Here is a 27671-nt window from a genome sequence, read left to right as displayed (position 1 = left end):
TCCTATATGTGATAAATTTTGGAAGTAACTTCTCAAGCAAAAATTTTTTTGTGTGTTTGTGAAGCAGTAAACTATTTATAGAAGTGTTCTTTTACTTTAAAGATTCCACATGAAGATGTTTTTACCAAGGCATCTACCTCTGCTTAGACAAGTGCAGCGACTACTTTGTGCTTCCTCACAAAGCCGAATGCCTAGGAAAGGATTTGAGCACTGGTGTTCGAGGTCTTCCCACGTAGTAGTGAAATAAGTCTAGATGTTTTCTTTGGGAAAATGTAATGCTTGCTAGGTAGGAGGATCACATGGAGCTTGATGAAGGAGACTAGCGTTTGAAGAGGTTGGAGGAGCAGAACCTCTGGTAAGAGTGAAAAGAAAAGCTATAGGACAGGCCCAGAAAGTTACCTTGTTCTATACGAGGTGCTAGCTTCAAGTTAGGGACAGCAAATATATGCAAAACCAGACAACTTTTATCTGTGGGGGAAAAAAATCGTGTGGTGGTTGGTTTTGGTTTTTTGAGGTTTTTTTTGAATTACAGTTACCTCTGATAAGGGTGGGATTTGGACTCTATAAGGCAGTGCTGTACCTAAAAAGTACTTGAATTTGAGCTCACGGAGAAAAGGGCTGAAAAACACTTAATATCCAAGTGTTTTTTAAGAATCAGATGTTTGTGGCCAACAAAGTGATTGGAAACTGTCAGAATGATAGTAGTGCTGTGCCAATCATAGATGTATTTCTGAGCTGCCTCTTGCTGCAAAGTAGAAAGCAAAAACCCCAAACATTCGTAGTTTCTGTAGAGGGATTTAAGGAAGGAGACTATGATTAGTGTACTTGTAAATTTGGACTTAACAAAAGGTGCCACAATCAGCCTTTATGGGGCGGGGAGGGGGGGATACTTAGAGTTAATACTTTTTAAAAAGTACAACTGTCTGTAACTTAACATTTCAAAATGATTGTGATTATTATGAAACGTTTGGTTTTGCATATTGAGATTTATGCACTGAACTATTTATAAAGGATCTGTGTGTTTAGTTGTGAATCTTTAAGGAACTTTACTCATGTTGTAAACTACTACTTTTGAACATCTGTATAATTTCAGTTTGTCACCTTTATAACGGTTAATTTTTAATTAAGAAGCATAGAAATTTAAAGCTTGCTTTCAAGTGGGCAAAGTAATTTTCACTGGAAAAGGAGGCATTCATCAGCACTGGCATTTATCTTGCTTTTTAACTAAGCAAGATTAAGAAAAACAAAAGTAGAAACCAGTTGGGTTTTTTTGGTCTTCTGGATTAACTGGCTTCTTTGTCCCGTGTTTATGTTTCAGTACTTATATTTTTGTAACTTTTCTCTGGGGTTATATAGTCTCAATATGATTACAAATGCTAATAACTTTTAGAAAATTGCTAGGCATATGTAATTTTTGTTGACAAAATACAGATAGTATAAAATAGGCCTATATAATATAGACCAGCATTAAATGTGAGTAAGTACAAGTGCAGTGCTTGCTGTGGTTAACGAAGTAGCATTTCCTGTTCAGCTGGACTGTCTTAAGCACCATCTAGCACTCCTGCAGCCTTTGTATAGAAAATGAGGAAAGGGGAGTGTACCAGTCAGTGCCTAATTTAGATGTCTGAAGTTAGAATTTGCAGCTAACCTTCCCCATCCCCCTTCTCCCTTAAGTGCTCTGAAATTTTCTGTCTTCATCAGCCTGTCTTGAAAAATTCCATTTCTCACTGGAGTGGTACATTGTGTTAGTGGTCTGAATTTCACATCGCTTGTGCTTTCCCAGAAGATCATCATCCATACAAGAACTGAATGAAAATGAATGAGTGTTCCCCTGCCAGGGTGCAATAGTCCAGGACAATAACTCAGGGACCAGCAAAATGCCAGTTGTTTTTGCTGTTAAAATTACACTGAGGGAATGTGTAAAATAAAAAGAGAACGTAAAATCTTGCTCTTGTTTGGCATTTTCCTGTGTTAAAGCAGCTCATACTATTGAATCTTAGATACGTTGCATGAATGAGAAACGTACTGTGTAACTGCATTATGTCTGTGGAGAGAAAAGTGAGGGGGAGACATTTGTGGTCTTTAATGTAGTTAGGATTTCTAAAGCTTCTGTGCAGCAGAGATAAAAGACCTTGCACATGGCTGCTGGGTAGTACGAGTGCACTGGTACTAACCTGCACCACATCAGAATTGAATTGAGGATCTCCTGAAGCTTAGTTAAACTGTTGGGAAATGTTTAGGTGAAGCATGGCTTGGCTTTACATTACATAGAGTAGGCCTAGGACTATTTCTGTTCTCATGAAAAAAACATTTATTGCAGTACACAGTGCTCTGGAGGGAGTTATTTGGCTCTCCTGGAAATCTCTTCTGGTAAAGAACATCAATAATCACAGCATTCTCATATTTGAGCCTAGTATCTTTAATGGTCACTCTTATTTGATGCCTAGCAACCAGTAAACTTTGTTTATTGTGTGATGTCTAAGGTATGTTGTAAGCTTGTGTAATCATTCCTGGTAATTTTCATTTACAAATCTGTTGGGGTTTTTGGGGTTTTTTTTGTTTTTCTCCCAACAGCAGTTCTTTTTCCTAGAAAAAAATCAGTACCGATAGCTCTAACTTTGCAACAAGAAACCAGAAAAGATTACTGAAGATTTATATGTAGTTTCAAAGTGATAAGAAGCAAGCAAAATTGTTTTAAATTAATGGAAACAATTCTGAAGCCATGTCTGTTGCACAAACCCTGGAATTTGAGCCTGAATTTTACCTGACTTTTGCTTCTAACCTGTGATTAAGCAGGGCAAAGTAAAAGTCTTAAATTGAATTGCTGCTTTTTTTTGAGAATTAATTAAATAAGCATTGTGCTCATAAAGTTAATAATAAAATTGCACTCACAGTTTTGAGTGATCAGCAAAGATTGCACCTCTTAGAAAAATAATGTCGTGATCCTGTACTGAAAGCGTGACTAAAAGGGCGTATCAGTATCATTCTTTCGAGGTGTCCTTGGTTCACTTGCTTTATGTTACAGGAAACAAAGGACTGCAATAAAACACAAAGTGCCTTAAATAAAAACACCTCAAACCTCGAACATACATTCTAATTGTTGTCTTCTAGGTTGATTGGGGTCAACTGGACTATTTAGTAATTGACATGCCACCTGGGACTGGAGATGTACAGCTGTCGGTCTCACAGAATATTCCAATTGCAGGTAGGTGCATTGCTTGGCCATTTTAGAGATTTGAAGTTAGTTAAGTTCAGTAGCTTTTGAAAAATCTTGTTTTAACATGCTGGTCAAAAATTCTTTTAATTGTCTTTCTAAGGCACTAAGAAACTCTTAATGTGGTGATAAAAAACACTGTCAGTGGCTTTTAACATGTTAGCATTGTGATTGTGACTTTCTTTTAAGCTAAGTTTTGAAAAGATTGAGAAGTCAAGTGTAGCAGTACTTGAAGAAAAGGCAGTCATGCCAAAACCTGGTAGGGTTGGTAGTAGAAAATATTTTCTTTGTCTGTATGTACTGCATAGTAAAGCCAATACTTGAAAATAATTTGTTTTTGTGCTTGATTTTTAATTAGAAGCTTGACAACACTGTTAATGCACAACATTTATTCAGATAACGTATGCAGCACTGTAATACACTAATGCATTCTTTTTCCTCTCATGTTACAAATTTAACTTTTGATAGTGGATTTAAACTTCGACAAATCAGTCCTGAGGTATTCAGGCAGCCCTCTAATCTCGTTGGTTTCAGTGGGAGTTAGAAATACTGCTTCTGAAAGAATGCTGAGCATCTCATGAGATCTGATAGACAGTGATGGTTTATTACCTGCCTGACATACTTCAACAGAAGCAGCTGTCAATAGCCAACACAATCGATGTTAGGGACTCAGTGGTAAAAGAGACAAAGCAATACTTATGGTTCCAGGTGTAATTTAATAATTGCAGTGGCTTTTCACCAGGAGGATAGTGTAGCACTGGAACATCTTACCCAAGGAGCCCACGGGATCTCTGTCCTTGGCAGTTGTCCTGATAGTACTAAAGAATGCCTTAGCTGACCCTGTCTAGTGTTGTCAGGAGATGACCTCCAGAGACCTTTTCCAACAACCAGAAAGTTTGTGATTCTGAGTTATTAAGGAATCAGTGGGACTGCTTGCTCCACTTTTTGGTGGTATCATAAATAAATGGATGCAAACCCCAAATGGTAGCGTCTTTTACTGCTCCTATTCTTTTCTGAGTGCAGACTGGCTCACGTGTGCCAGCAAGCCCTGGTTCCCTCCAACACTCCTTTCTCTCTGCAGTTTGGTGGCAGTAACATACTGAAGTGAAGCAACTAAAGATTAAACTTTTCCAAGTATTTCACTTGCATGTAGAACTCTTACCAGGCTGCCTTGTAAGTTTAGTGAGTAAAGAATTGTGCATCTCTAAAACTTTATAGACTAGGATAAAAGATTAGCTACAGGTATATGTGGAAGGACTGGTGGCGTTGTAGACATGCCCATACATAAAGGCAGTAGAGCTAACAGATTTTGGGACATATCTCCTAGTTTCACAGCAAAATGATCACTGCTGTTGCAGCACAGTGAAGTCTACAGGAATGAAAGGAGACCTTTAACAATCAGGCAGCAGCTTGTGTCTTCTCCTTAACACAGTCATATCTCAGCTGCAGTTATACATGATAACTACAGTTATTCATATCTACAAGTCAAAATTTTTGAGAAATAGTTAAATTTAGTGTTAAGGCTGCATGGTGATATCTCATGATCCTCCATGATGTCAGGTTCAGAAAAACTTAAATCTTTTGACATACAAAACTCAAATGTTAAAGCACATGCTAACTCAGCTGTAACACTCTTGTCCCAAAACTGTTAATAACCATGAGAAGTTCTCTCTGGTGTGATTATGTTGAGTGGTGGAAGACAGCAAATCAACAGATTTTTTCTGTGAGTAGTAGAAGAGGAGGCTTCTAGTGCCTTAGCTTATCTGTGACCTGGAGCATATGAAAAGCAAACTATGATTCATACCCGTTTTCTTCAATATAGTGCTCCGTAGGTTGCAACTGTGAGTAGCAAAGCAGGAGGGCCTTTCACTCCCAAGGTTTTAAGCAGTGAGGTGAAGCATGACAGTGTGTGGAAGCTTTTGGTAAGGTAGAATTTCACATTAAATCTTGTACGTAAGGGCGGTAAAATTATTAATTAAAGAACTGTCTCTTTATATTTGTGGATTCTGATTTTTTTGAAGTATGATGGGTATTGATAATTGCTATTAACTACAGTGCGCCTAAATATCCTAATTTTAAATGGAAAAGGTTGTTATGCTCTTGATCTTCAAGGGATTACTGTGCCCTTTCCCCACAGAATTCTACATTGTCTTCAGAAGCGTGAGTGGTTGTGTTGTTGGTGCGCTGAGCCCTCTGGGACAGAGAGGTGATGGAGGAAAGTGGTTTAATCCTGTATTTCTTTCAAGCTTTGAAGGTCTGTGGAAGGTAGCACGATCTTGCTAACTGGTGTACTACATGAGTAGATGGAAGCCTTAATTTGTGTTTTTTTTTCATAATACCTACATCTTTGTGGAATGTAATAGAAGTTAACAAAAGCAAAACGAGTTAAAAAAAGCTGGATTTTCTTGCTGAAGTCAGCAATGTCCTTATTCTTGTGTAGGTGTAACAAAGCAGAGAATTAAGAGGAAATAATTTTAATTCAGTATTTTCATTAGTTTTCCATATGATTGTCAGAAACCTGTGGTTTTCATACCTGTTGAATCAGTTTTGGGGCAACTCAAAGTAGACAAGATGCTGATTTAAAAAAGAAAAGGAAAACAGGTTTAAAACAACAATAAGCAATGCAGATTTTCTTGATGTGCTGTAAAAGTGGGTAAATTCTTGCCCATATCTTTCTCTAAATTCTTCACTGTGGCTTTCTGGTGTTTTTTAATTTTAATTTGTAGAAGTATGCGCTTTTACAGCTTCCTGACTGAAGGCAGCATTTTGATTTGAATTCTGAAATGACTTTACATTGTTACCATAGTTGCTCAGTTAATCTTTTACTTTGTCAATCCTAACTTCATAAAATTAGGAATGATAGAACCACTTTACATTTGTCTTTCCCATTAGCTCGTTTTGTTGAGCGTGTTGAGGTCAACTCTTTCAGTTTTAAAAAAGCAAGTGTATTGTGCTTTTGATGAAGACCAGCTCAGCAGATAAGGAGTGATAAGATTTGTAGTTGCCTGTGTTCTTACTGGCTCAATGAATTTTAGTGATTTATAAAGAATTTTCTCTATTGTATATTGTGGGTATTTTTCATTCTCATTGGAAGGGCTATTTTTTTTTTTTGTGTTACAGCTTGAACTGTGCTTTCTTCTTTTACTCTTGTTACTCAGTTTCTGTCTCTTTGACAGTCCATGGCCTTGTTTAGCATGCTTTTATTTTCTTCGGTCCTGTTTCTTTCAAGAGTATGGAAGATAGTGTTACAGATATCAACGATGATGTCTTTGAAGCAGTCTACAGATTTCTGCTGGTTTTGTGGGCTCCATCTTCATTTGCAATTCATGTTTCTAAGCTGTGTGTTGTCTTCCTCTTTTTTTTTTTTTTTTTTTTTTTTTTTTTTACAGAAAGTATTTGGTGTTGTGCCATTTTGTTCCCTCTCCAGTTTTCTTGTTCTTTCTTTATTGTTTGAAGATGTCTTGGACAGTCACGGTATTAGTGGCATAATTTCTGTCTTTTTACTCAGAGACAGCATATATATCTTAGTTAAGTACATTTAGAAGTGCATTATCTAGTTTGCATGAAAGTTGCACTTTGATTTGCATGCATGCATATGTGAGATACAGTAATTGCATTACGGTTTCTTCATTATTTATCTGTGGCTTCCTAAGGATAGACGGTGTAGAAAATTTTTATTCTGTCTCTGAACAAGTTTACAAAACCTGCACGCACATTTTGCCAGCCACTCACAGATTTTCCTGAATGTGAGAAAGAACAGTGATAAATGTGTTTTGTCGGGGGTGGGTTTGCCCAGATGGGGCATGAAAAACTGTAGACTGTAGTATTGCAACATCTGACAATGAGAGGGACTGATAGGATGTGTGAAATGGTATTGGATTTTAATTTTAGAAGACTTACACACCCACCCCCCACCCCCAATCACAGGTAACATAACTTTCTTGAGTCAAAAAGAGATCAGAGCAATACCTAATGTGTAAAAGCAAACACCACAATATGTCTTACAATTCTTACTGTCATTGAAGAGAATATCAGCCTTACACAACTTCAGCTGGAGTGACAGTTTTGCGTGGGTACTTTGTTAAAAATGATGAAAAGGAAACTACTGTAACTTTCTGGTTTTATTTTATAATTCTTAGTCACTTTACAAGGACATGCATCTTATTTAGCATATTGTTCTTTAATCTGTAACTTTTCTCATGTTGCATTCGTTCTTCAACAAAGTAGTAGATGAGAAATGATATGAAAACTTGAAAATGTGATGTGTATTTCTGCTCGACCACTACTTCTTTCTCCAGATGCAAGTCTGCTTTCCAAATAGAAATCCAGGGTCAGTCTAGCCAAAAAAATCTGTGTCTTTATGGTCTGTTGTTACTTAATTTGTATGTAGTTCTACTTCTTTACTTCTACTTTGTCCTTCTGTTTCAACTTGTGCATCAGATGTCCAGAAGTGGGTTCTTTGTCATGTATTGAACGTGCATGCTTGGGAAGGTTTGAAGCATCCTTACACATTTTCTAGCTTTTAAAACACAAGGGGTTTCTAATGACATTATGATGGTTAGTATAAAGATATAGCATAAACTTAAGATATTACGAAGAATAAGGCTTGTGATTGCTTTGCATTATCTAGCTGCTAAATTGAGAAATTTAAGTGTGTGCATTTGTTTGATTATTTAGATAAAGGAGCAGTAAACAAAATTAATAAATAATACTGGATATGGGGAGTTAGCTGCCCTGAAGACTGAGAGAGAAGTTTATCATACTGTCTCTTTAGAGTGCAGTCTGTGTGGGCAGCAGCAAGGGCATCTCAGTTCAAGAGGCAACCCCAGAGGCTTGCACACGTGTTTCTTACTTGTGGAGAAGTTGCATTGTGGGGGCTGACCGGTAAATAAATTTGGCTGTCTACTGCCCTTTCTTTATTAATGTGTAAGTGAAGTTTGTGTTAGCGAAGTGTTACAGCTTGACAGCCCTGGGACTGACACTCTGTCTCAATTGACAAAACTGACTCCAGGTTAATACTAGAATTGTTTCATCTGCTAAACTTTGTCATATCGCTCTTTGCTTTGGATATTGAGATGCCATGGCAGTGAAAACCATTAGAAATATACACTTGTCCAGTGGGAAGTGAACTGAGACAACTAAATAATTTCACATCTTACTGAACAATCTTATAATAATTACAGTAGTGAGCACTGGACTGAACTGTGTTTGTAAAGGAGACCTAGAGGTAAAAGGCTTAGTGTTTTATTTCAGTGCTGTTGATTTTCCCACCTTTTGGAAGTAATACAGGGAGTTTTTGTTACTTCAAATAAAAATTTGTAAAGAATCATAATTAATAGGGTTTCTTTTGACGGCAGTGCTTTGATGGTTAGGTTTAAATAAAAACAAAAGGTGTATTTCTGTCTTTACTGGTTAAGCATTAAAAGTCTTACTTCTATTTAGATACATGCATTGAAGGGGAAGGAGTAGAGAGATGCCACTAACTTGAAGACACTTGGCATTTTAAAATTCTGAATGAAATGTGACATACCAAACTGGTGAACCAAACTATTTACTCATATTTATGTGAGTGTCACACAGAGCAGGGTTAGCCTTGTACGCAACTGGTTTACAGCAGCGTGTGGGATTTAGGAGAACTGGATCCTGCCTCAACATATAATCATGTGCAAGAACAGGAAGTTCCAGGTGATGAGTAGACTGTTCAGAAACGAGCATTAAAACCAGCAGTAATAGGATTTCAGATAAGCTTTTTAAAAAGTAAATACTGTCAACGTTCTATAAAACTGTGCATGAATTAGGGTGAAAAAGAATTGTGATTTGTAAGATATAGATGTCTTTTAAAATTAACCGAAATTGCAAGCTGAGTAGGTATGGTGCTGTTCTCTTGTCTTTTCTGAAGAGAAATGATCAAAAAACCCCATGCTGCAATACAAGTTGTGTGTAGCATATAGTGTAAGATTAGAGAGGTACATGTATTCTGTCATTGCTCTTTGTGTAAGTGTCTGTTTGCCCCTTGTTGAATCTCTCTTACTTTGATGCAAATCACAGGTGCAAGGCATCTGGTCTTCTTTCATTTAGTTTAACAACAATATACAAGGTTTTCCTCAGTTTCTGAGCTTGCTTTCTTCTTTTGTGGAGGAGGTATATAGTTAGTTTCTACAGTAAATTTCTGAAGGTATTTTATGTAAGCCATCTGGGTAATAGTAAAATTTCCTTGATCTATTTTTGAATGGCGAATATTTTTAATACCAGATTATTATGTAGATTCACTCTTTCTTTCACGCTGTATTTTGACATTTTAAAAAAATACAGGATAGGAGATGCACATAGGTTTAGGCTAGATTGACAAACAGAAACAACTTGGTCACACCGGTGGAAATTTTAAAATAGTTCGTTGTATTCATCCAAATATAATTTGTATGCTGAATTAGTTTGCTTCTGTTGTCAGAAAAAATGTAGTTGACAAATGCAAGTATCATCAGGGTTATCTTAGCTTTGGACACTCCTGGTACCAGTATGAAGTGTCAGACTTGGTAGACTCTGTAAACTTAATTTAGAGACCAAAATGCTGTATCAGTTTACACATTAATACCTCACAGTGTTTAAGTATAAATTTTAATTTAACTCTTGGCTCATGGAGATTGATTTAACACACTCTGTCTGCCCAAGCTGAAGCGATAGTATATTCAGTGCAAGTTCTTTAAATTTTATCATTCCTGAAAAATAGTTTCCAGCTATTGGGGGAAGAAAGCTGTGAGTTATACAGGCTTCAAAAACTGAGGTTCTCTGAGGTCTGGCAACAGTAGCTAAGTTTAAGTACTAGATTAGCTGCAATTGCCTCCTCTTTTTTAAACCAATTATTCTGAATAGGAAGAATAAATGAGCATAGTGTTCAGCTGACAATTGCAAAAGACAAGAGAAATCCATATGAATAATGGTTCTGCATTCTCTCCTTTAGTTCTTTCTTATGAAAAAATAAATGTTTAAATTCACCCTTTTACCACCCCCACCTCTGGAGGAAGAACAGTAAAAAAACAGGATGGGTTTTGGAGGTGTTGTCTTTTTTTCTGTAGTAGGGTCACTCCTTCACCCAGTTCTCCTCTTTGGATTAGGACCTCTCTTTAAAAAAAAATAATAAAAAATCATATTCATTTGTCAAAAGAGACTGTTTGGACTTTGGTTTTGCCTGGTACAGTGCTCATAATCTGGACATGATTGGTAAATGCCCTTGAAAGCAGGAGGCAGAATGGAGTAGAGCAGAAAAATGCTACTTCAGTTAGCTAAGGAAAAGTGTAAAGTGGCAGTGTCTGTAGAGAGACAGTAGCTTTTTATTTTATGCCTGTACTTTGCACGTAATGCTTGTTTACAGATATTGCTACAATTTTTTTCAGTGTTTTCACTTTGCTAAAGAAATATTGCCTCATAAATTGCATTATTGTGACATACATATTCAATTCGCCGTGACCAAACCCAAACATTTTAACACAGTTGTCTTTGCACACCTTTCTCCATGTCATCTAGTGTGAAATGGATATTACAATACTTACTGATCAGTTAGATGAGGGCAGTGTAACTTCAGGGTGACAGCTTTATCCAGCTTGTGATATTCCTCTGCTCATTGGTTTCGCTGACAGTTCCTCTTGCCAGGAGGAAGAAGCTTGCTCTAAGATTTATGTCCTCTTGTCATGTGTGCAAGGCGGTAGTGTCCCAGTGTCTAATTACCACTAGTTCGTGGGCAGAAAAGGATGTGTGGGTATTAGAAACATACACTGTCTGAGCAGTTGATTAAAGACTCTTCCAAGAAGGTGGTAGTGAGCAGGCTGGAGGTGTGACACCCAGGATCTGGCTATTGGGACAGTTCTGAGCTATATGATGAGTCTCAAGTAAGGATCTCTTAAGAGTAGATCACACTAGTGGTTCTTTTTAAGTTACTAGTTGTAATGAAATGTCACACACAGAACCTAAAGGAACTTCTTTACAAGGTTTATCCAAGGAGGTGCACAGTTGCTTAATGTTGATGTATCTGTAATCATTGCTAGCTGAAATTCTAGGAAAGACAGAAGGCTTTCGTTCTTCCACTATATTCTGCATCTTCAAGTGCAAACTGTATCTGCAATTGCAGGTACATTTTATCTATGAAATAACAAATTTAGCAGAAGGTGAGAGGGACTATGAAGAGATCCACAGTGCAGATTCAGATTCACCAGGGTATTTATAACTCGAAAGTCTTGCGTAGGAGTTTGAAGTTGCAGTGGAAAAGGCAGCAAAAGGTGTAAAAGTGCACGAGTGGTGTGGTCAGATCCAGCCATCCACAGCTGCACTAAGGCCTGGATGTGGTTCCCTGCAAGAGTGTTCATTGCCTGTCAGTCAGCAGATGCAATTACAGAAAAATGCAGTATATCTTTCTGTCTCTGTCCTCCAGAACTCTATTTGTCGGTCTTTCTGGTCAGTTACACTCCATGTTTTGAGGTGGCATTATTTGCTAAGTTAGTAAGAAGTGTCAAGGTGATATAAGACACAGGCCAATACTTGTGTGTGGAGGGGTCCTTATTCATCTGTTCAGGTAGCCCATGTTTCTGAAGTCTGTGTTTAAAGGCATTGGAGGGAATAAAGAATTTGTTAGAGTGATCCTTTTCATCCTAAGGTAGACTTTCTGAACTGCTGCTTATCAGCTGCTTTTTAGACCTGCCTGTTTTTGCTTGGGTACAAATTTGCTGTAGCTAAGGCTTGGAGAGGTTCTACCTTATGCCTTGTAACCCAGAGCATCTAATGCAAACCTTAATGATGTAGTGAATATAGGTGGTATTTTCTATACAGAGAAATTATAAGCTGTTTCATTGCTTGTAATTTCCCGAAAAACATTCCACCAGAAAGGTGAGTACCAGTGTGCTGTGTAGGCACACTTTTCTTTTACGGAGGATTAGGGACCTGGGGTTAAAAAATAAAGGGAAACATCAGTGTTACAGGCTTCTGCTAGTTCTGTCTCTCTATATTATGCATGCTAAGGATTAAAGATACAGTTAGCATAGTTTTTACTAATGCAACATGCATCAGCTTTGAAATATGGTGAAGTTACAAAAGTAAATGGAATGCATGAGTAAGTAGATATGTCAGTTAAACCTAAATGTGCTCAACTTAGATATCCTTAGTATGCTCAAGGCACAGAAATTACTCCTCTGCACGCAACTGCAAACATAGTATTTGTAGTATGTTTTAATGTGCAGTGTGATAGCATTACGGTTTCCGCAGTTTCTCTGTTCAATTTGTCAGCCTTAGTGTGCCTCGTTCAGACAGAGGCTTGTGTAAACATGGCACGTATTGCTTCAAGAGATGTACTGTGTACATGAATGCAGTCATATTTCATTACTTTAATGATCAAAATAACTCTCTGTTGTTTGATACTCCTGTTAACCATGTAGAGCCAAGATAGCAAAGGAAGTGTGGGCTGTGTTCTTTCTTGCTCATTTGAATCATTTTCTGAATTAAACATATGCAAACTTATTCGGGGAGGGGAGCACCAAGAAAAGTCTCATTTTGTATAGTTGGTTGCTAGTGAAGGAAATCATGCTGCTAATAATTTGAATTCTTGAACTTCAGGTTGGGTTTGCTGGACTAGCAGCTGTACCAGAGAAAGAGAAAAGATACTTATTTTAAAGGGTGTTGGTATAAGTCAGCGCAAGCTGGCTGTGAATAAATTTTGTCTGTAATCCAGCTCAGAATGAAAAGGAAAGCAGGAGAGAGACATCTATTACACCCTCAGCAGCAGCTTCTTGAGCATGCCGGCTTTCATTCTGTGGAATAAGCCATGCAAGTTGTCCGCAAGCATAACTTTAACTTGTGTATTTCCAAAGGTTTTTGTGTAGGAAGTTGGTGTTTGTGGGAGCCTAAACCCTATGTACCCTAAACCAATGTACCATTGGGTCTTTTTGGCATTTTAACTTTTTCCCCTTGGATGTGAATTTGTTAGTCAAAAATCTCTCGAATAAGCTGCTTGTGGTTCTGGTGGATGTTTTCATTGTGGGTAGTCTCTGTCCTTCATGCCATGCCAGTTATTGGACTCTTAAAAAAATTAATAATGGACCAGGAAATGTAGACTTCAGTTTTGTTGACTATATATTAGCTTCTACCTGAAGATCCAGGGAATGCTGAGCAAGCATCTTCAGAGTGTGATAAGAAGTGTGAAACAACTAACATGAGTGTATACACATAAGTCACAAATTTTCAATTTTATTTGAAATGAAAGCAGTAATAAGCATTTTGTCCAAGTATTGAAAGATCTTTTTTTTACAAATATGCAGAAAACTCGAGGACATTGAGTGTAAATTACTTGTGGACTGTGCTTTAGGGAAGGGCATTTGTTTTGTGGAATTAGCCCTGCATTTCCATGTCAGCTGTAAAGTGTAACCCTACACTTGGTGAGACAAGGGGCTAAGGTGACTTGGATGTAACTGGAAGGTTTCCCCATTGTGCTTTGTGATGCCATTGGAAACAGGTTGGCTTGGGAAAAGCAGCAAATTATTCAGATGCCAGCGCTTTAGTGAACAATAGGGAAATTGCTTTTGCTTAGTACATTACATATGCTGTTCAGTTTTTGGACTTGTGTCTAATATTGTGTAAGGCAGAGACTGGCAGCTTTTCAGGAGCGAGGTGCCAGATTGTATTTTTCTTTCACAAATCAGAGGTTAAGACACTGGTTGAAAACATTCAGACAGGCTCTCAGGCGGTGTTTGGAAACGGCTGGCTGGCAGGCAGGATGCCACCCGGCAGCCGATGGATGGCATGGGGCTGGTGCTGAGGGGCAGGGCGCCCTGTCCCAGCGCTGCCAGAGCTGGAAGTGCTCTCAGGATGCCAAGGCTCCTGGTGCTCTGGCCCTTGCCAGCAATGCCAGTGTTGTTTGCCATGTACGCCAAGGGTGGGGAACTGCAGGCCCAGTAGGAAACTGTCCTGTGCATCTAAAATGGTTGTAATTGCTGTTCGTGTGGAGTTTGGCATATATTTGTTGTGCGAGGTTGGCTTAACATGGCTCTGCAGAGGTACTTTCATAACAGCTACTTTGGAGGCTGCTGGATGGTCACTGTGAAACCAGAGCTAATCAACTGACCCCGAATATCCTCTTTTACATTGCATTTTTCTAAAATAGGGAGAAGTGTGAGCAGATTCTTCATGCAAGTTTTGAAGAAATATTAAAATCCCTGAGCACATACAGAAAGATGCTTTTGTGAAGTGATACGGAATATTATGATGTCTGTATTGGTTTTGCAGGCTGTATTAATTAAGAAGTAGTATAAAATAGTATAGTATAGTAAGCTGTAGGCTTACTTTAGAATCTAACCTTTGACAAAGAGCTCTAGCTGTTTTACATGCTTAATAACTCTTGGGAGCACTAATTAGCAGGTAACCTGGAGCCATGTCTGAACAATGAGCAGTACTACACGTCATTCAAACCCCGTGCAAGCGTGCATGAGTTGGCCTCTCATTTTGTGGTGTCGCTCACACAAATGCACCGGTGTTCTGTCTAGTGTAACATACTTCAAGACTGTGCCTGTCAACGCTTCTGTCAGGAAATGTAGCAGGTTCAGAAAGCAACAGTCTGATTACTGGCAGCTGCTTCTTGGTTTTAGGACAAGGCGTATTTGTTAAATCAAAAGCTTTCAGATGTAATTATGGCATGGGGCAGTTCCTGCGTGGATGTTCCCAGAGTACCATCTCTGCAACCTGTCAGCATGTGGACCATGTTGTCTTCTATCCATGGTAGTATGACAGCTAGATCAGTTTTCTCGTTTAGCAAACATGAATGGTTTCTACACAGAAAAACTTGTGATGAAACTGTCTAAATTATTTCTATCACTTCATATCATACCTCAGTGATTATGGTCATTGCATTATAAAAAAAAAACCTAGCATACTTTAATTTCTTAACTTAAAAAACCCCAAACATGCGTGACTCCTCTGAATGTAGTAGTATGTACTAAATAGTCAAAATATATAACAGTATAATTAATAATACACGTTTTAATGGTATTTCATATTTCCTTTTCCCAGGAGCTGTCATCATCTCCACTCCACAAGATGTGGCTTTATTGGATGCACGCAAAGGAGCTGATATGTTTAGAAAAGTCCAAGTACCTGTAAGTATCTACATTAAAGATACCAGTAGACTTTTTTCCTAAAATGTAAGAAAAATTCCATATACTGCAATAGATGAACAAACCATTCAGGAATCACTTGAATTTCAATAATTCTTGGTTAAAAAAAAAAAGAAAAAAAGAAAAAAAAAAAAAAGGATTAGACTCCATCTTTATATCTGTATCAAGAGCTTGCTTTAACAGAGAAGGGAAGGCATTTTCTCAGGCTGAGGTCATAACAGAACTTGATTTCTTTTAAATCTATTTGTTTCATCAACTGGAATGGGTCAGACTGCCAAACAGTGCGTCTTAGAAAGTAATGTATGCTTTCCAATTGTACTGTCTTACTATATCTTCATTATGTGTCCTCTTCAGCACTGTCTGTGTTGGAACTTAAAATCTAAAATGTATTGAAATGTGGAAAAAATCATGTATTGGTACATTTTAAGAAGAAAATTTTAAGTTTTTGGGGAGATAGAGATGCACATAATTTGCCATTTGGAGGGCTTTGTGACTATCACAAGTAGAAGGATGTCTATATTGCCTTGTTTTTCATGAGGCTTATAGCTTATATGGTAGCTTGCTTGTTTGGGAAATGGAAAATATAAAAATATCTGCAATATTCATATGGATTGGGAGAAAATATTAAACAGGATGACATCTTTGACTCGATTTTTCTGTGTGTGCTACAAGTTGCTAAGTAACAGAATGTTATACTCTGGAGTATGTTTGTGAAGAGATTAATTTTTCATTTGAAATATGCAGTTGATGAGAAAATACAAACTGAAATGCTTCCTAATCTTAAATGGCTTTTTTTCTTTACTGTTTACTGTACTTTTAAAAAAACCCCACATTTTTTCTTGCTTACCAGTGTGAAGGTTCTTCTACTTTTTATTGAGAAAGGAAATTTCTTTGATAGCTAGTGCTTTTTTAATCTAAAAAAATTTAACAGAAACCTTGAAGTGACTGCTTTCCCTTTTTGTTTTAATTTACAGAATAGCTTAACCAAAGAAATAACAGTGATAAATTCCTTATTGTTATTCCTTGAGGATATTTGCACCGAAAAAGAAAGTACAGTAGCATTTATAATTTGCTACTGGAAGAAAAACAAATATATATATATAAGAGAAGAATAACATATGGCATGTTTTGGATTTATTTTATGTTTGGGTTTGCTAAAATTATGCAAAATTATTTTCTTCAAAAAAACCATGTTCGAGGTAGTACTTTACTGAATTTTCTTTTTTATTTAATCTGAAATTATCAAGATTTCTTTCAAGTCTGTTTTGTTCAATGTTGTTTGAAGGGAACGGCTTCTAAAAAAATCTAGCTAGCATAGGCGTGACTGCTGTTGATTTGCCTAGTGGTAGATAAGGTATTAAATATGATCTGTTTTGATTCATTGGAATTTTCAGATCTTTCTAAACAAAGGAAAAGTCACGGTGAAGATGTTGCACCAGATGCTGAGTTTGAGTGCACTTGAACCAGTCATCAGGGCTTACCTTTTTTGTGGTGCTGCTTCATATTATTCTAACCTTGTATATACGTCAGTACAGACGCATCATTCGCGTCAGTGTTAAAGCAGCTCTTGCCCATGTGTTCCATTTCTAAGTGTCACCTAAATCTGAGGATCTACAGAAAGTTTACTTACGTAACTTCTGATGGACTGCTTCAAACCTGAGGGTTACAACAAAGATGTGGAGTCCGTAGGACTGTGCTAAAATTGCGTATGCTGATTACATAATTGACTGATCTTTAAAATCTTTAATCTCGTCTTTAAAAAATCGCTTGCAAAGAGTCTTTTCAAAAAAGCAGAGAGTCTGTAGGTTGCTGAGTTCCGAGTCTTTGGATATGCTTGCTTATTTTGTGAACTGAGGTCTCTCCCTTGTACATACAGGCATACATATACCACTTTCCCCTTGCTTCCACAGTCATTAGTTACCAAAGACTCCAATGACGTATGTAGTGTTACAACAGTAAAGTCACAGTTTTTAACATTGTTTTGTTTGTCCTTTACTGCATTGAAATTAGAGTGACTGAAGGAACTAATGAAGAGCTGGCAATGAGAGTCAGTGTTAGAATTAGGATTACAATGTGAAAGTTGTATTTTCAGTCTTAGAACATAGTCGTTAGAAGAGGAGTGCTATCGTGCAGTGGAGCACAGCTGGTAAGGAAGGAGTTTGCAAAGTGATGCTGACTCTTATCACAACAAGTTTCAAGATTATCACGTTACGTGAGTTTGGCCATTGTTTTTATGCATTCCAGAGGCTTGCTCTGGGCAGGTGACAAAAAAAATAAGTTAATAACTTTGAGTATTTAGGAAAAAATTGCCTATTTTCACCTGCTGAAATTGAGTTCGGTTCAGTATAGTTATCTTATTAATCATATCCCTGAAAGAAAAAGATTTTTAGTTAAATCTGCAACTTTTCTGGTAGTTCCCTTGAATTGGAAGGTTATGTTGTGGATTTCACAGGTTTCAAAAAACAGCTTATATAAACTCAGCTATATATTTCCTTCTAAAATGTACTAAAATTGTTTATTTGGCTGTGTATTTACTGGTATTTCTGTAGTGTCCAGAGTACCTAGCCAAGGTTATGGCTTCATATTTGTAGCAGACATTAGAGTAAAAAAAATTGCTTGTTACAAGACAAAAGGTAGGAAGACAGAAATATTACTGTGCATGTTTACTTAAAGACTAAAATGTCAAGTGACTAAATGGGTGGTTACATAGGAAGTTGATGGCAGACTGCATAACTGTAACGCTGATCACTTCAGTCCCCATCAGGCTGGAGCTGCCCCTCAGTGCCATCCGTCCTTTAGTACAGTGAATGACTTAAGTAGGTTTCTAAGGAATTGTCTCCTTGTGTGAAGACAGAGGGCTTTTGTTTTCTTACTGTATTTTCTTTAACTTGGAAGGTAGTATTATTTGCGTTTCAGCATGATTTGTTTTGTAACCAAAAGGTTAATTGCGCATAAGAAATATGTAAACATTCAGAAACAGTAGATGTGCAGATAATTTATAATGAAAGGTTTCTTCGTTTCTTGTTACTTCTTGATAGATATCTCTTCACGATTTAAAATAACAATTTGACTAAATGAAATTCAGTTCTGTGCATTATAACTCTCCTCTCCTCTGCTACCAGAGGTTAGCTCCTGTATTGCAGTACATCTCATCACACCGGTTTTCATGTCATTACTGAGCCAAGTTTGCAGAGGAATGTACGGGAGAGAAGCTCACTAAGGACTAGAATAGGATTCACACGTGCTTACAGGATAGTTTGTGGAAAGAGTAACAACTGAAGCTGTTCCAGATCTAGTATTTGAGCTGGGAAATGAGAGTTGTTACTGACTTCGTTCTCAAGACCTATTATTTTGTCTGTAGATTTAAACCCTGAAGACCATAGTGAACTCTCTTACTTCTGTAAATATATCTGCAGAAATATGCATGTTAAAAATATACTTCAGCACTAAAGTTGTGTATGTTTGCACAGATTCTATCTGCATTAAGTAGTGTGTTTGTAATTGGCAACTTAATATTAAAAAAAATCTTCATATTCCAGAAGAATAATTTATGTATTAATACATATGTATTACTTATTGGCTGACAGATAGGAAAACACTGAAAAAATAAAAATGATTGTTTAATTCTGAAGTGTCATTTAGTTTTAGTAAGATTTGGTGGAAGTGAAAACAAAAAAAGGACAGTGAATAAGACATGTAGAGTTGATATAGCACTGGGGATACAGCTGTATCTCGGCATTTGCATTAACTGGCAGAAGGACTTAGTTACTAGTTTATCAAAGAATTAACAAAACAGTTGTGCTAGTTCTTAACTACTCAGAAAACAATAGTGGACTACAAAACTTCGATTGTGAATTTGCTGAATCAAATGTATGACGACTGTAAGGAGAACAGAAGGTTCAAACCCCAAGACACCTGAAGATGAATTAATTCAGTTAATGTATAAATGTCACGTTCTCTTTTTTTTCCTGTGCTGCAGAAAATAGCTTCCCTGTATCCTAGGTAAAATACTATTTTGTCAAATAATACTCTTTCCAGTGTTCTCCAGTTCACAGCACCAGTGAAAATTCTGTGACGTGACTTTAAGGAGAACATGATGAATGCCTACTCAGAGGGCATCGGTAGAAGACTGTGGCTGTAGACAGCCCTTTTTTTACCATCCTTGCACAACATACCCTTGGACATGTAGTATTTCATGTCTCTCTTAGTTTAAAAACTAGATGAGAAAATTACCTGTAATGATGCGCCAGTAAATAGAAACTTGTTCCTCTTGCTTCTCTGGCAGTTCCTGGGAGAGAGCAGAAAATGGGTAAAATTTATGATTTTAAATTGAAAGTGGGTAATCTGTTTTGTTACTGTTTCTTAGAATGTTCCTTGCTTTAAACCCTCTGGAAGTTTTACATAAGTAAATGGTACAGAAAAAACCCCAGATGATCATCTTTTGATTATTTTTAGGTTATATCTAAGGAAGTTTTTATGGAGATACTGTAAATAACACGCTTTTTTATTTTAAATTTTGGTGCCAAAAGTTGTACATACACTGTCATGTAATTAATATTTGTTTGTTTGCATTGAACACCGGTATGTTCTTTCAGATAGGCTTCATTACCGTAGTGAATTTGTTACTGCTCTAATAGCTAGGCCAGCTAGTTCAAGCACAAAACTAGAATGCTCAGAGATATTTAAAAGTAAAAAATACTACAAAATTAATAACAGCTTTTTGTACTTGAAATATATATTAATATTTTAAAAAGATGACTATGGTGTGTGTGACATACCTAGATAACATATAAATCTTCAAGTGGGATGTTGTAATATTGAACCTCTTAAAGCAGGTCTTCTGTTGATTAGCAGATGTTAGAAACTTTACCCTGTGGTGGTTGAATGCTGTTTTCATCACTTCTGAGACATTCTGCTGTGCCTCAGTGAACAGTTTTGTTTACTAGGTGAATAAAATGAGATCAATGCTATCATTAGCATTATGGTACATTGTGAAAGATGATGTGTGCATGATAGGACAAATTTTCATTTGACATATTTTGCAAGGATGATGTTGAACACCTGGCATCAACAGAAAGGTACCTAATGTGTATTATATTTTTATGCTGTGGTTTTTGCCACTTGGTTTGACGTAACTATTTTTTTGATTTGATCTTTAAAATGTGTTTCTGCTCTTTGGAAGAAAAAATCTGACTCTTTTTGAAAACATTTTCCTGCAGGTTAATTTATATCTTAAGTTAAGATATATCTTTAAAGTATCTTAAAAGGATATCTGATTCTGTCAGTTGTTGTAATGGTATGTTTTTATAAAACTGCAAATTACAAAGCTATAAAACACAACATGAAAATTCTTCCAGTACTGAGAGTTTGAAAGTGAAATACTGGCAGAGTGAGTTCTCTTTCTATGGGCCTCTACAAGAGGTGCTTTTTATTACAAATAAGTTTGTTAACCTTTGAGAGGTCTAAATGCGAAAAACTTGAACGCACAAATGATAGTGCATGCAAGACGATGACTAAGAGTTAGTATCGGCATTAACAAATGAATCTGATACTATTGTTCTACTGCCCATTATAAATGTGTACTCATTGTCGATTCTTTGTTGATAATCTCTCCTCTATTGTCAGAGATTAATAATGGAAATACCCATGCTTGAATCCCAGGTTTGAACATTCTGTTCTTTGATTTTCACAGGTTTTAGGACTGGTTCAAAATATGAGTGTTTTCCAGTGTCCCAAATGTAAGCACGAGACACACATTTTTGGAGCTGATGGTGTAAGAGATCTAGCAAAAACCCTTGGATTGGATATTTTAGGTAAGAATATAAAGTGGTTTTATTTTTGAATAAAAAATTTAATGCTGTGCATGAGGGAAGCATTAACTGAAGTATGGAACTGCATAATCCTAGATTATATGCAGACTACGGAATTCAGATATAACTAATAACTTAAGTAGTTGAATGTCACAGTTTTTGTACGCTCTGTTCCTTGTCAGGATCATTCTTGTAAATGAGATGTGGACTGGATACGAAATTCTTGAAATGCATCTTCAGTCTCTTTTGGTTTGTAAACAGTGCAGAACATGAACTGTTTTGATACTGATGTGCTATATTACCTGAAATTCATTATGTTATTGATCATACAACATTTTTTTACAAATAACCAAGAATTCCATTTGGTCTTGTGAAACAGACCTGAACTCTTTCCATTAATGTCAATAGAAGTTTTCTAATTAATTTCATTTAAATCAAATAAGTTGTTACATTTTGAAATAAATACGGTAGTTTGAAATGCAGTCCTTTAAAGCAGTTGGGTTTATGCCCATGTGAAGATGTATTGACTCTTGTGCAGGAGCAAACAGACTGTAATGATTGTATTTAAGTGTTGAGATTAAAAGAATACACTGAATTGCAAAGTGTTATTTCAAAAGAAAATTGATCTTTATTGAAAACAAAAATAAGCCATAATTAAACAATCTGGTATGCCTATAAGCCAATATATATATTGATCTTTAAAATATACATTGCTATTTTAAAAAGGTGTATTTCAACCTGTGCTGTCAGTAAAAAAAAATAGCAGAATATAACACAACATAATTAAGTTAGTAAATGGGATAATTGCATGTGGTAATGATGTGTTTCCACGTATTACTATAATTATCTCAATGATTTTCCATAGCTAATTCATTAAAAAGAACCAGGAAGCACACTTAGAAAGATCAACACAGAAACATCAAGGTCTGACATAAACTTAAGATAGCAAGGCAACACATAATTAAAGACATGCTTTTGGGCTTTCAGTTTTCTGAATACATAATGATTTGTGATCAGAGCCCAGGGGGACTTCTGCAGCCCTGGGTTATGTGGATGGATGCAAATCCTCTGCAAGCAGTTGAATCAAACATGCATTTAGACACACAGGCACAAATGATGTGCCTATGCTGTTGGTCCCATAGATGGGTTTTGTTATTTCCTAAGAGGGCAGAACTGATTGTGATTGTATTAATTAGGAGTGATGTGAGAGATTTACTGGTTTAGCGGGGGATGGACAAGTTACATAAAGAAAAAGAGTGAAATTTACCTTTAAATTGTCAGTGAAAGACCAGAATGAGATTAATGCCCCAAGGGTTAAATTTAGAATTACAGTACTTGATCTGATTAGTATACTCCTCCTTCCAGGGATGACCATTATATAGCACCATATGGTATTATAAGAACTACTGTTCACAGATTTTATGTTATCTATCCAAATGGAAGTTTTATCCCAGTGTTACTTGAATTCTGCCCAAAAGCCATGAAGTTATTTATTTATACATATATATATATATTTAATATTAGAATTTCTAAACTTACTTTGCTTGTATCTTGCAATACTTGTGACTGTTCTATTTGTTCAACTAAGGACCTTGTCCTCTTGTGAAACCTCAGTAGGTTTTAGTTTACACTGTAATATCTGACAAACTCTGCAAGCTAACAATGTGCAGGGTAGAAAAGTATTTTTTTTTTAATTTGGTCAGAATCTGCTGCCTTTAATATTACTAAATGCCTCCTTTTTTTTTTTTTTAATGACAGGAGACAATTAGCAATTGACAGTACACCTTTGAGTGTAATTCATTATTTCATATATTTGTGATTTTTTTCATCTTTTTATTCTTCCCTAAAGGAAAGTGTGCCAAAGTTTGTGAGAGAGGCTTTGTGCTGCTGATTGTTTCTCTCCCTGCCTCTGAAGTTGCCCTATTTTACTTTTTTTTTTTTGAAGTTTGATGACCATGACTGTGACCAGAAAGCTATACCTTTGATACAAATAATAAGATAATTTCTGAACACTCCATCCTGGCCTTTGCACTTCGGAACATTTTAAACTGTATCTGCTAATAGAACCAGCAACAATGGCTTTCAGATTTTTAGAAATCTTTTTGTTTTTATTTCCTACAAGAAATTCAAATTATTGTTGGCACTTACCCTTTTTTTGCAGTCAGCAATAATTGTTAGTATCAGAAAAACTTATGATGGCAAGCTGCCATCACATTCTGTAGTGAAGAATAGTGCTGAAACAACTTCTTCACTCAAACTCTTGTCACCCAAACAGTGGTGCAGATGCTTTTGCTGTCTTTGTGCTTCTACTTAACTTAAAAAGTTTTGATTATATTTTTTTAAATTGATTGCATTTTGCTTTGTCTTCTGACTTGCACTTTTGCTCATACAAGTGCTGTTATGCTCCTCAAGTACTAGCACGTATTTGTAAGTATGAGGAAAAAAAAAAAGGGGCTGCCATTTGGTAGTAGGCAGTTTTTTTGTAATTCTCTGAGATTGTTATTAAGCTGATAGTGAAGAAGTATTTTTTCATTAACAAAACATCCTTGGGCCAAAAGTGAAGATTGGTCTCTGCATAATGGTAGGAACTAACTTCTGGGAGATTTACAAAGTTACTGTTATTCTGTTAAGAACATTTAAGGTTAAAAAAACTTCCAAAGGACCCCCTAAACATTTGTGTTGGTTTTTTTAAGAAATGAACAGATTTCTGTGTTTAAAGAAACTTAATCATGACTGAAGAAAGAAACTACTAAATCTGAAGGAAATTGACAGTAATCGTCATAACAAATTTAAGTGCTTTGAAGATTCAGCTCACTAATCATGGAGCCGCAGCTTTTGTGTTTTGATTTTTTTCGTTTATATTCCTGCTTGGTTTTGATTTTGTTTTTTATCCCTTAACCTGTGTCAGTTTTCATACGATTTTTTTTAACGTTTATTTTTCTGACTACATTGAGCTTCAGTAATTTACACTGGCCTCTGTGTTTAAAAAAAAAAAAAAGTTGCTAAAGTGTATGAATTAGTGATACAATTCCTGAGACCAGTCAAGATTGAACTAAGGGTAGGCTGTTCTGTCTACATCCATCCATGATGTAAAATGTAGCTGTAAAAGAAAATTGGTCTTCAGTCCCCTTCATAATTATCTGTGTAGCAATGAACTGAACATGGGAGCTTTTTTTTCTTCAGTGCTGAAAAAAGTGTGTTTCAGAAAGTATGTTTCAGAATGGAATAGGGCTGCTAACTAATTCTCCTTTAGAGTGTGGCTTTCCTCTCACAGTTCCCTGCTTGTTATAAAAGCAGAATATAAAGAAGACTTCTATTGGATAGAAAAAATGAACTGAATAGTTGTCTACCTTTTAATTGGATCCAAGGCCTAATAAGGACAATAACAAATGCTATTATTTGGAAATTAAGTATTCAAAGAAGTCTTTGAACAGTGATTAGAATCTTAAAACAGCACTGAAAAGAACATACAATGAGGACGTAGGCTGAACAGTAAGTTGCATTATGAGCATTTGCCTAACACTCAAGCAATTTTTTTAATGTACGCAAAATAATTTGTATCTCAGCCTGTGTTTTCCTGTGTATTTGAGGCAAAAAAAGGCAAACTGCCTTCTCTAATAAATGACTACAAAGCATAGCCCTTCCTTTTCAGAGAATGAAACATCCAGAATATGTTTGGCATTAATCATTATGGATGTACAGAAACTGTACTGCAGCCAATTTTCATTTTAAATGATTATTTTTTGAAATTAAGTAATTCAAAGAATATACCAAACTGGAATGTGATTCCAAGTTGCTTTAGGGCTGTTCTAATGAAACATTTAAGAAATACGAGGTCTTCACTTATGTGTATCTTGGTATTTTTGATACAGGAGACATTCCACTGCATGTTAATATACGGGAGACATGCGATTTAGGACAGCCTGTTGTGATCTCACAGCCTCAAAGCGATGCCGTAAGTTTGGTGCACTGCACTTAAAACAACCAAAAGCCCTCTTCCAGAAGTGATTGGAGAGTGTTGCTTATTACTGCTGTTTGAAAAGAAATGTGTATCTGAGTGTAACTTAGGGAAATAAAGTAAAAGAGGATAGTATCATCAAGTAACTCAGGCCTTCCATTTTGGAATGCTGGTCATTCCTTCTGCTTCTGTGGGTTTGGTATTGTTTAATTAGTCTGAATCATTCAAAATAGCGAAGATCTGATCCAGGTTCTGGCATGCCAAGAAGAGGAAGGTCAGTGTCAAGCCTCGTGAGATACTGCAGCAAATGTAGGTCCTCTAAAACTGTCAGTTGAGCCTTTGATAGTTGAGCCTGGATACTGTCAAAGGGTCCTATCCAAAGATGTTTGGAACAAAATCTGTGTATTGTCAGTACCTGGGTTGTTTTCAGCAGGAAGTGGAGCAATTTACACACAAGAGGAAATGGATTTTTCAGTGCATTTATTGTTAACGTTTTATTGCCAAAGGAAAATGTGAGTTGTTGAGGTGATGGAAGTCAAATATGCAAGTCTAAAGAAAAGCAGTTGCATATATAAAACTTCATTAACTCTGATAGAGTAAGATTTTCCTAGCTAGTATTTTCTTTCTCCTCTGCTGGTGTTTATCTGCTGGGCTCTGTAGGGCAGGGTGTTGTCTGCCACATTGTGTTTGTGCAGTATATAGCATGATGCAGTCTCACTTGACTGGTGTTTAAATGTTCTTGTAAAAATAACAGTGACTAATGCTGATAATAGATGGTAGAATCAATTAGAGATAAGGTAGAATCTACCTATGGCACTTTCTAATATCAGTAATACCATGATTGCTAGGCATGTGCTGAAATACTTTTTGTCCTTCCCACTCTTTTAAAAGAAAAAATAAAGGGTGGGGGTTAACACGTAATCCAGTGTTATTAACATACCGATCAGGATTCCAGAGGAATAGTGATAGTCTTAAAATTGTAATACATCATTTTGTTTTGAAAGAGAAGCAGCAGCTCTATGGCATGTTGATTTCTAATTGAACACAATATTTTTGTTAGACTTGGGCAAGGCCTGTGCTGATCCTCTGTGGAATAATGTAGTGATCTTGAGTCCGAATTCTTGTGAAAAGGAATCGTTATAAACTATATGGTAGTTTCTGTCTGGGAAGTTTGATCAGCAGTGCGAAGGTTTGAATAGATGCATGGATTAGGTCAAAGTTGAAGCAGAACAGCTAAGCAAACTAAGATGGAAGGCTCACAGTATCTGAAATCTATAATAACCAAGAGTCTAGCCTGCAGGGCTATCAATCTAAAAATTCAGACATGTGGGATAGCATTGTGAAAATCAGGAAAGACAAGAAAGTCTGTTGTGTTGCCATCTGTTCCTCCTTGGACTATGTTCTTGGTAACGAAAGGAGGGGTTATAAGCACCATTTGTGGCAATTAAGTTAAATATGAAGTGGAATAAAGATTGACAAATGTGTGTGACTCTGGGGAAAACTCTTAATATTCTTTGCCATTGTGTCTGTGAGATAATAATTGTCCTCAGAGAAAGAGTTTTCAGATGTCGCTAACCTCTACAGAATGAAAAATAATTTCCCTTTATATCCCTGCTTTGCTTTTCATTTTAAAGACAGAGAAAATTATTGTTGTTCTCTTGTATTTTAAAAGAAAAATTAAATTCTTAGCACATAACTGATGGTGGGGAGAGGTCACAGAAGGTCAGATTCTAATCTTTAATACAAGACACCCATCACCGTGTTTCTCAAACTAAAATTATGGTTATTCATGCATGAACAATCACAATTTTTCAGATAGAGAACAAGGTGCTCGGAGCTGCTGAAATTATCTCTGCTCTTGTCCCTTAAATTTACAGGGGTGTTTTTATACAAAATTCTATGCTGTTTTTGTTAGAACACACTTAAATCAAATACAGAATCACGGAACTGAAATAATACCTAGCAGATTCAGACAGTGGGGGATAAGGATGGTGATTGACTTCTCAGAAACCCAGCATGCTGTCACACCTAAGCTCTGTCAAGATTAAAGCTCTGTCAAGATTAAAGGGTCTTTCTGAAATGTGTTAGCTAATACTTTTTTTGCTTATACACCTGCTGTGTGGTTCAGCTTGCCTTTCTGCTATATAAGAGCATAGTGCTCACTCTACACTAGAATTTTAAAAGTATGTAAGCAAACTTGTCTAAATTCATTATTTTAATACTTAATGTAATTGGTGGAAAGGGGACGTTTCCTTTTCACAACCATCAGAGAAATAAGAACTAAAACAGAAATAAAAAAGAAAATTACTTATAGAATTATGCATGTGTTAACTCAAAAAGTTGTTCCTCAGGGCAGACACAGATTACATAAGACTTGTTTGCTTATGGAAAGGGCTGACTATATAGTGAAAGGATGCGATGGTTTAATGGCTGGAGGTCTCTTCTGGTGAAGCTTGAGACAGTCCCCAAGGAGAAATAAATGGTGCTGGTAAAATGATTTTGCTCTTGGTATAACATTGTCTATGTTAGTGTTTCTGTCAGAT

The 27671-nt window shown here is 36.4% G+C and overlaps 1 protein-coding gene across 8 annotated transcripts in view; it reads left to right on the top strand.

Annotated features, from left to right (window-relative positions):
- Window positions 1–27671, top strand: part of NUBPL (NUBP iron-sulfur cluster assembly factor, mitochondrial) — a 99383-nt gene that overhangs the window by 50086 nt on the left and 21626 nt on the right. For all 8 annotated transcript variants that reach the window (XR_013929705.1, XR_013929706.1, XM_080397044.1 and 5 more), the window contains 4 exons: window positions 3112–3205; window positions 15257–15342; window positions 21053–21173; window positions 25043–25125. Coding sequence is in view for 6 of the 8 variants with exons in the window: in XM_080397044.1 (XP_080253170.1) it covers window positions 3112–3205; window positions 15257–15342; window positions 21053–21173; window positions 25043–25125 (384 nt within the window). In the remaining 2 variants the exon portion in view is untranslated. The remainder of the gene's footprint in view (window positions 1–3111; window positions 3206–15256; window positions 15343–21052; window positions 21174–25042; window positions 25126–27671) is intronic.

This window comes from Falco punctatus (assembly GCF_963210335.1).
Source record: "Falco punctatus genome assembly, chromosome: 7".
In the NCBI taxonomy this organism is placed as follows: Eukaryota; Metazoa; Chordata; class Aves; order Falconiformes; family Falconidae; genus Falco; species Falco punctatus.
This window is presented reverse-complemented; position numbering and strand designations above follow the sequence as displayed.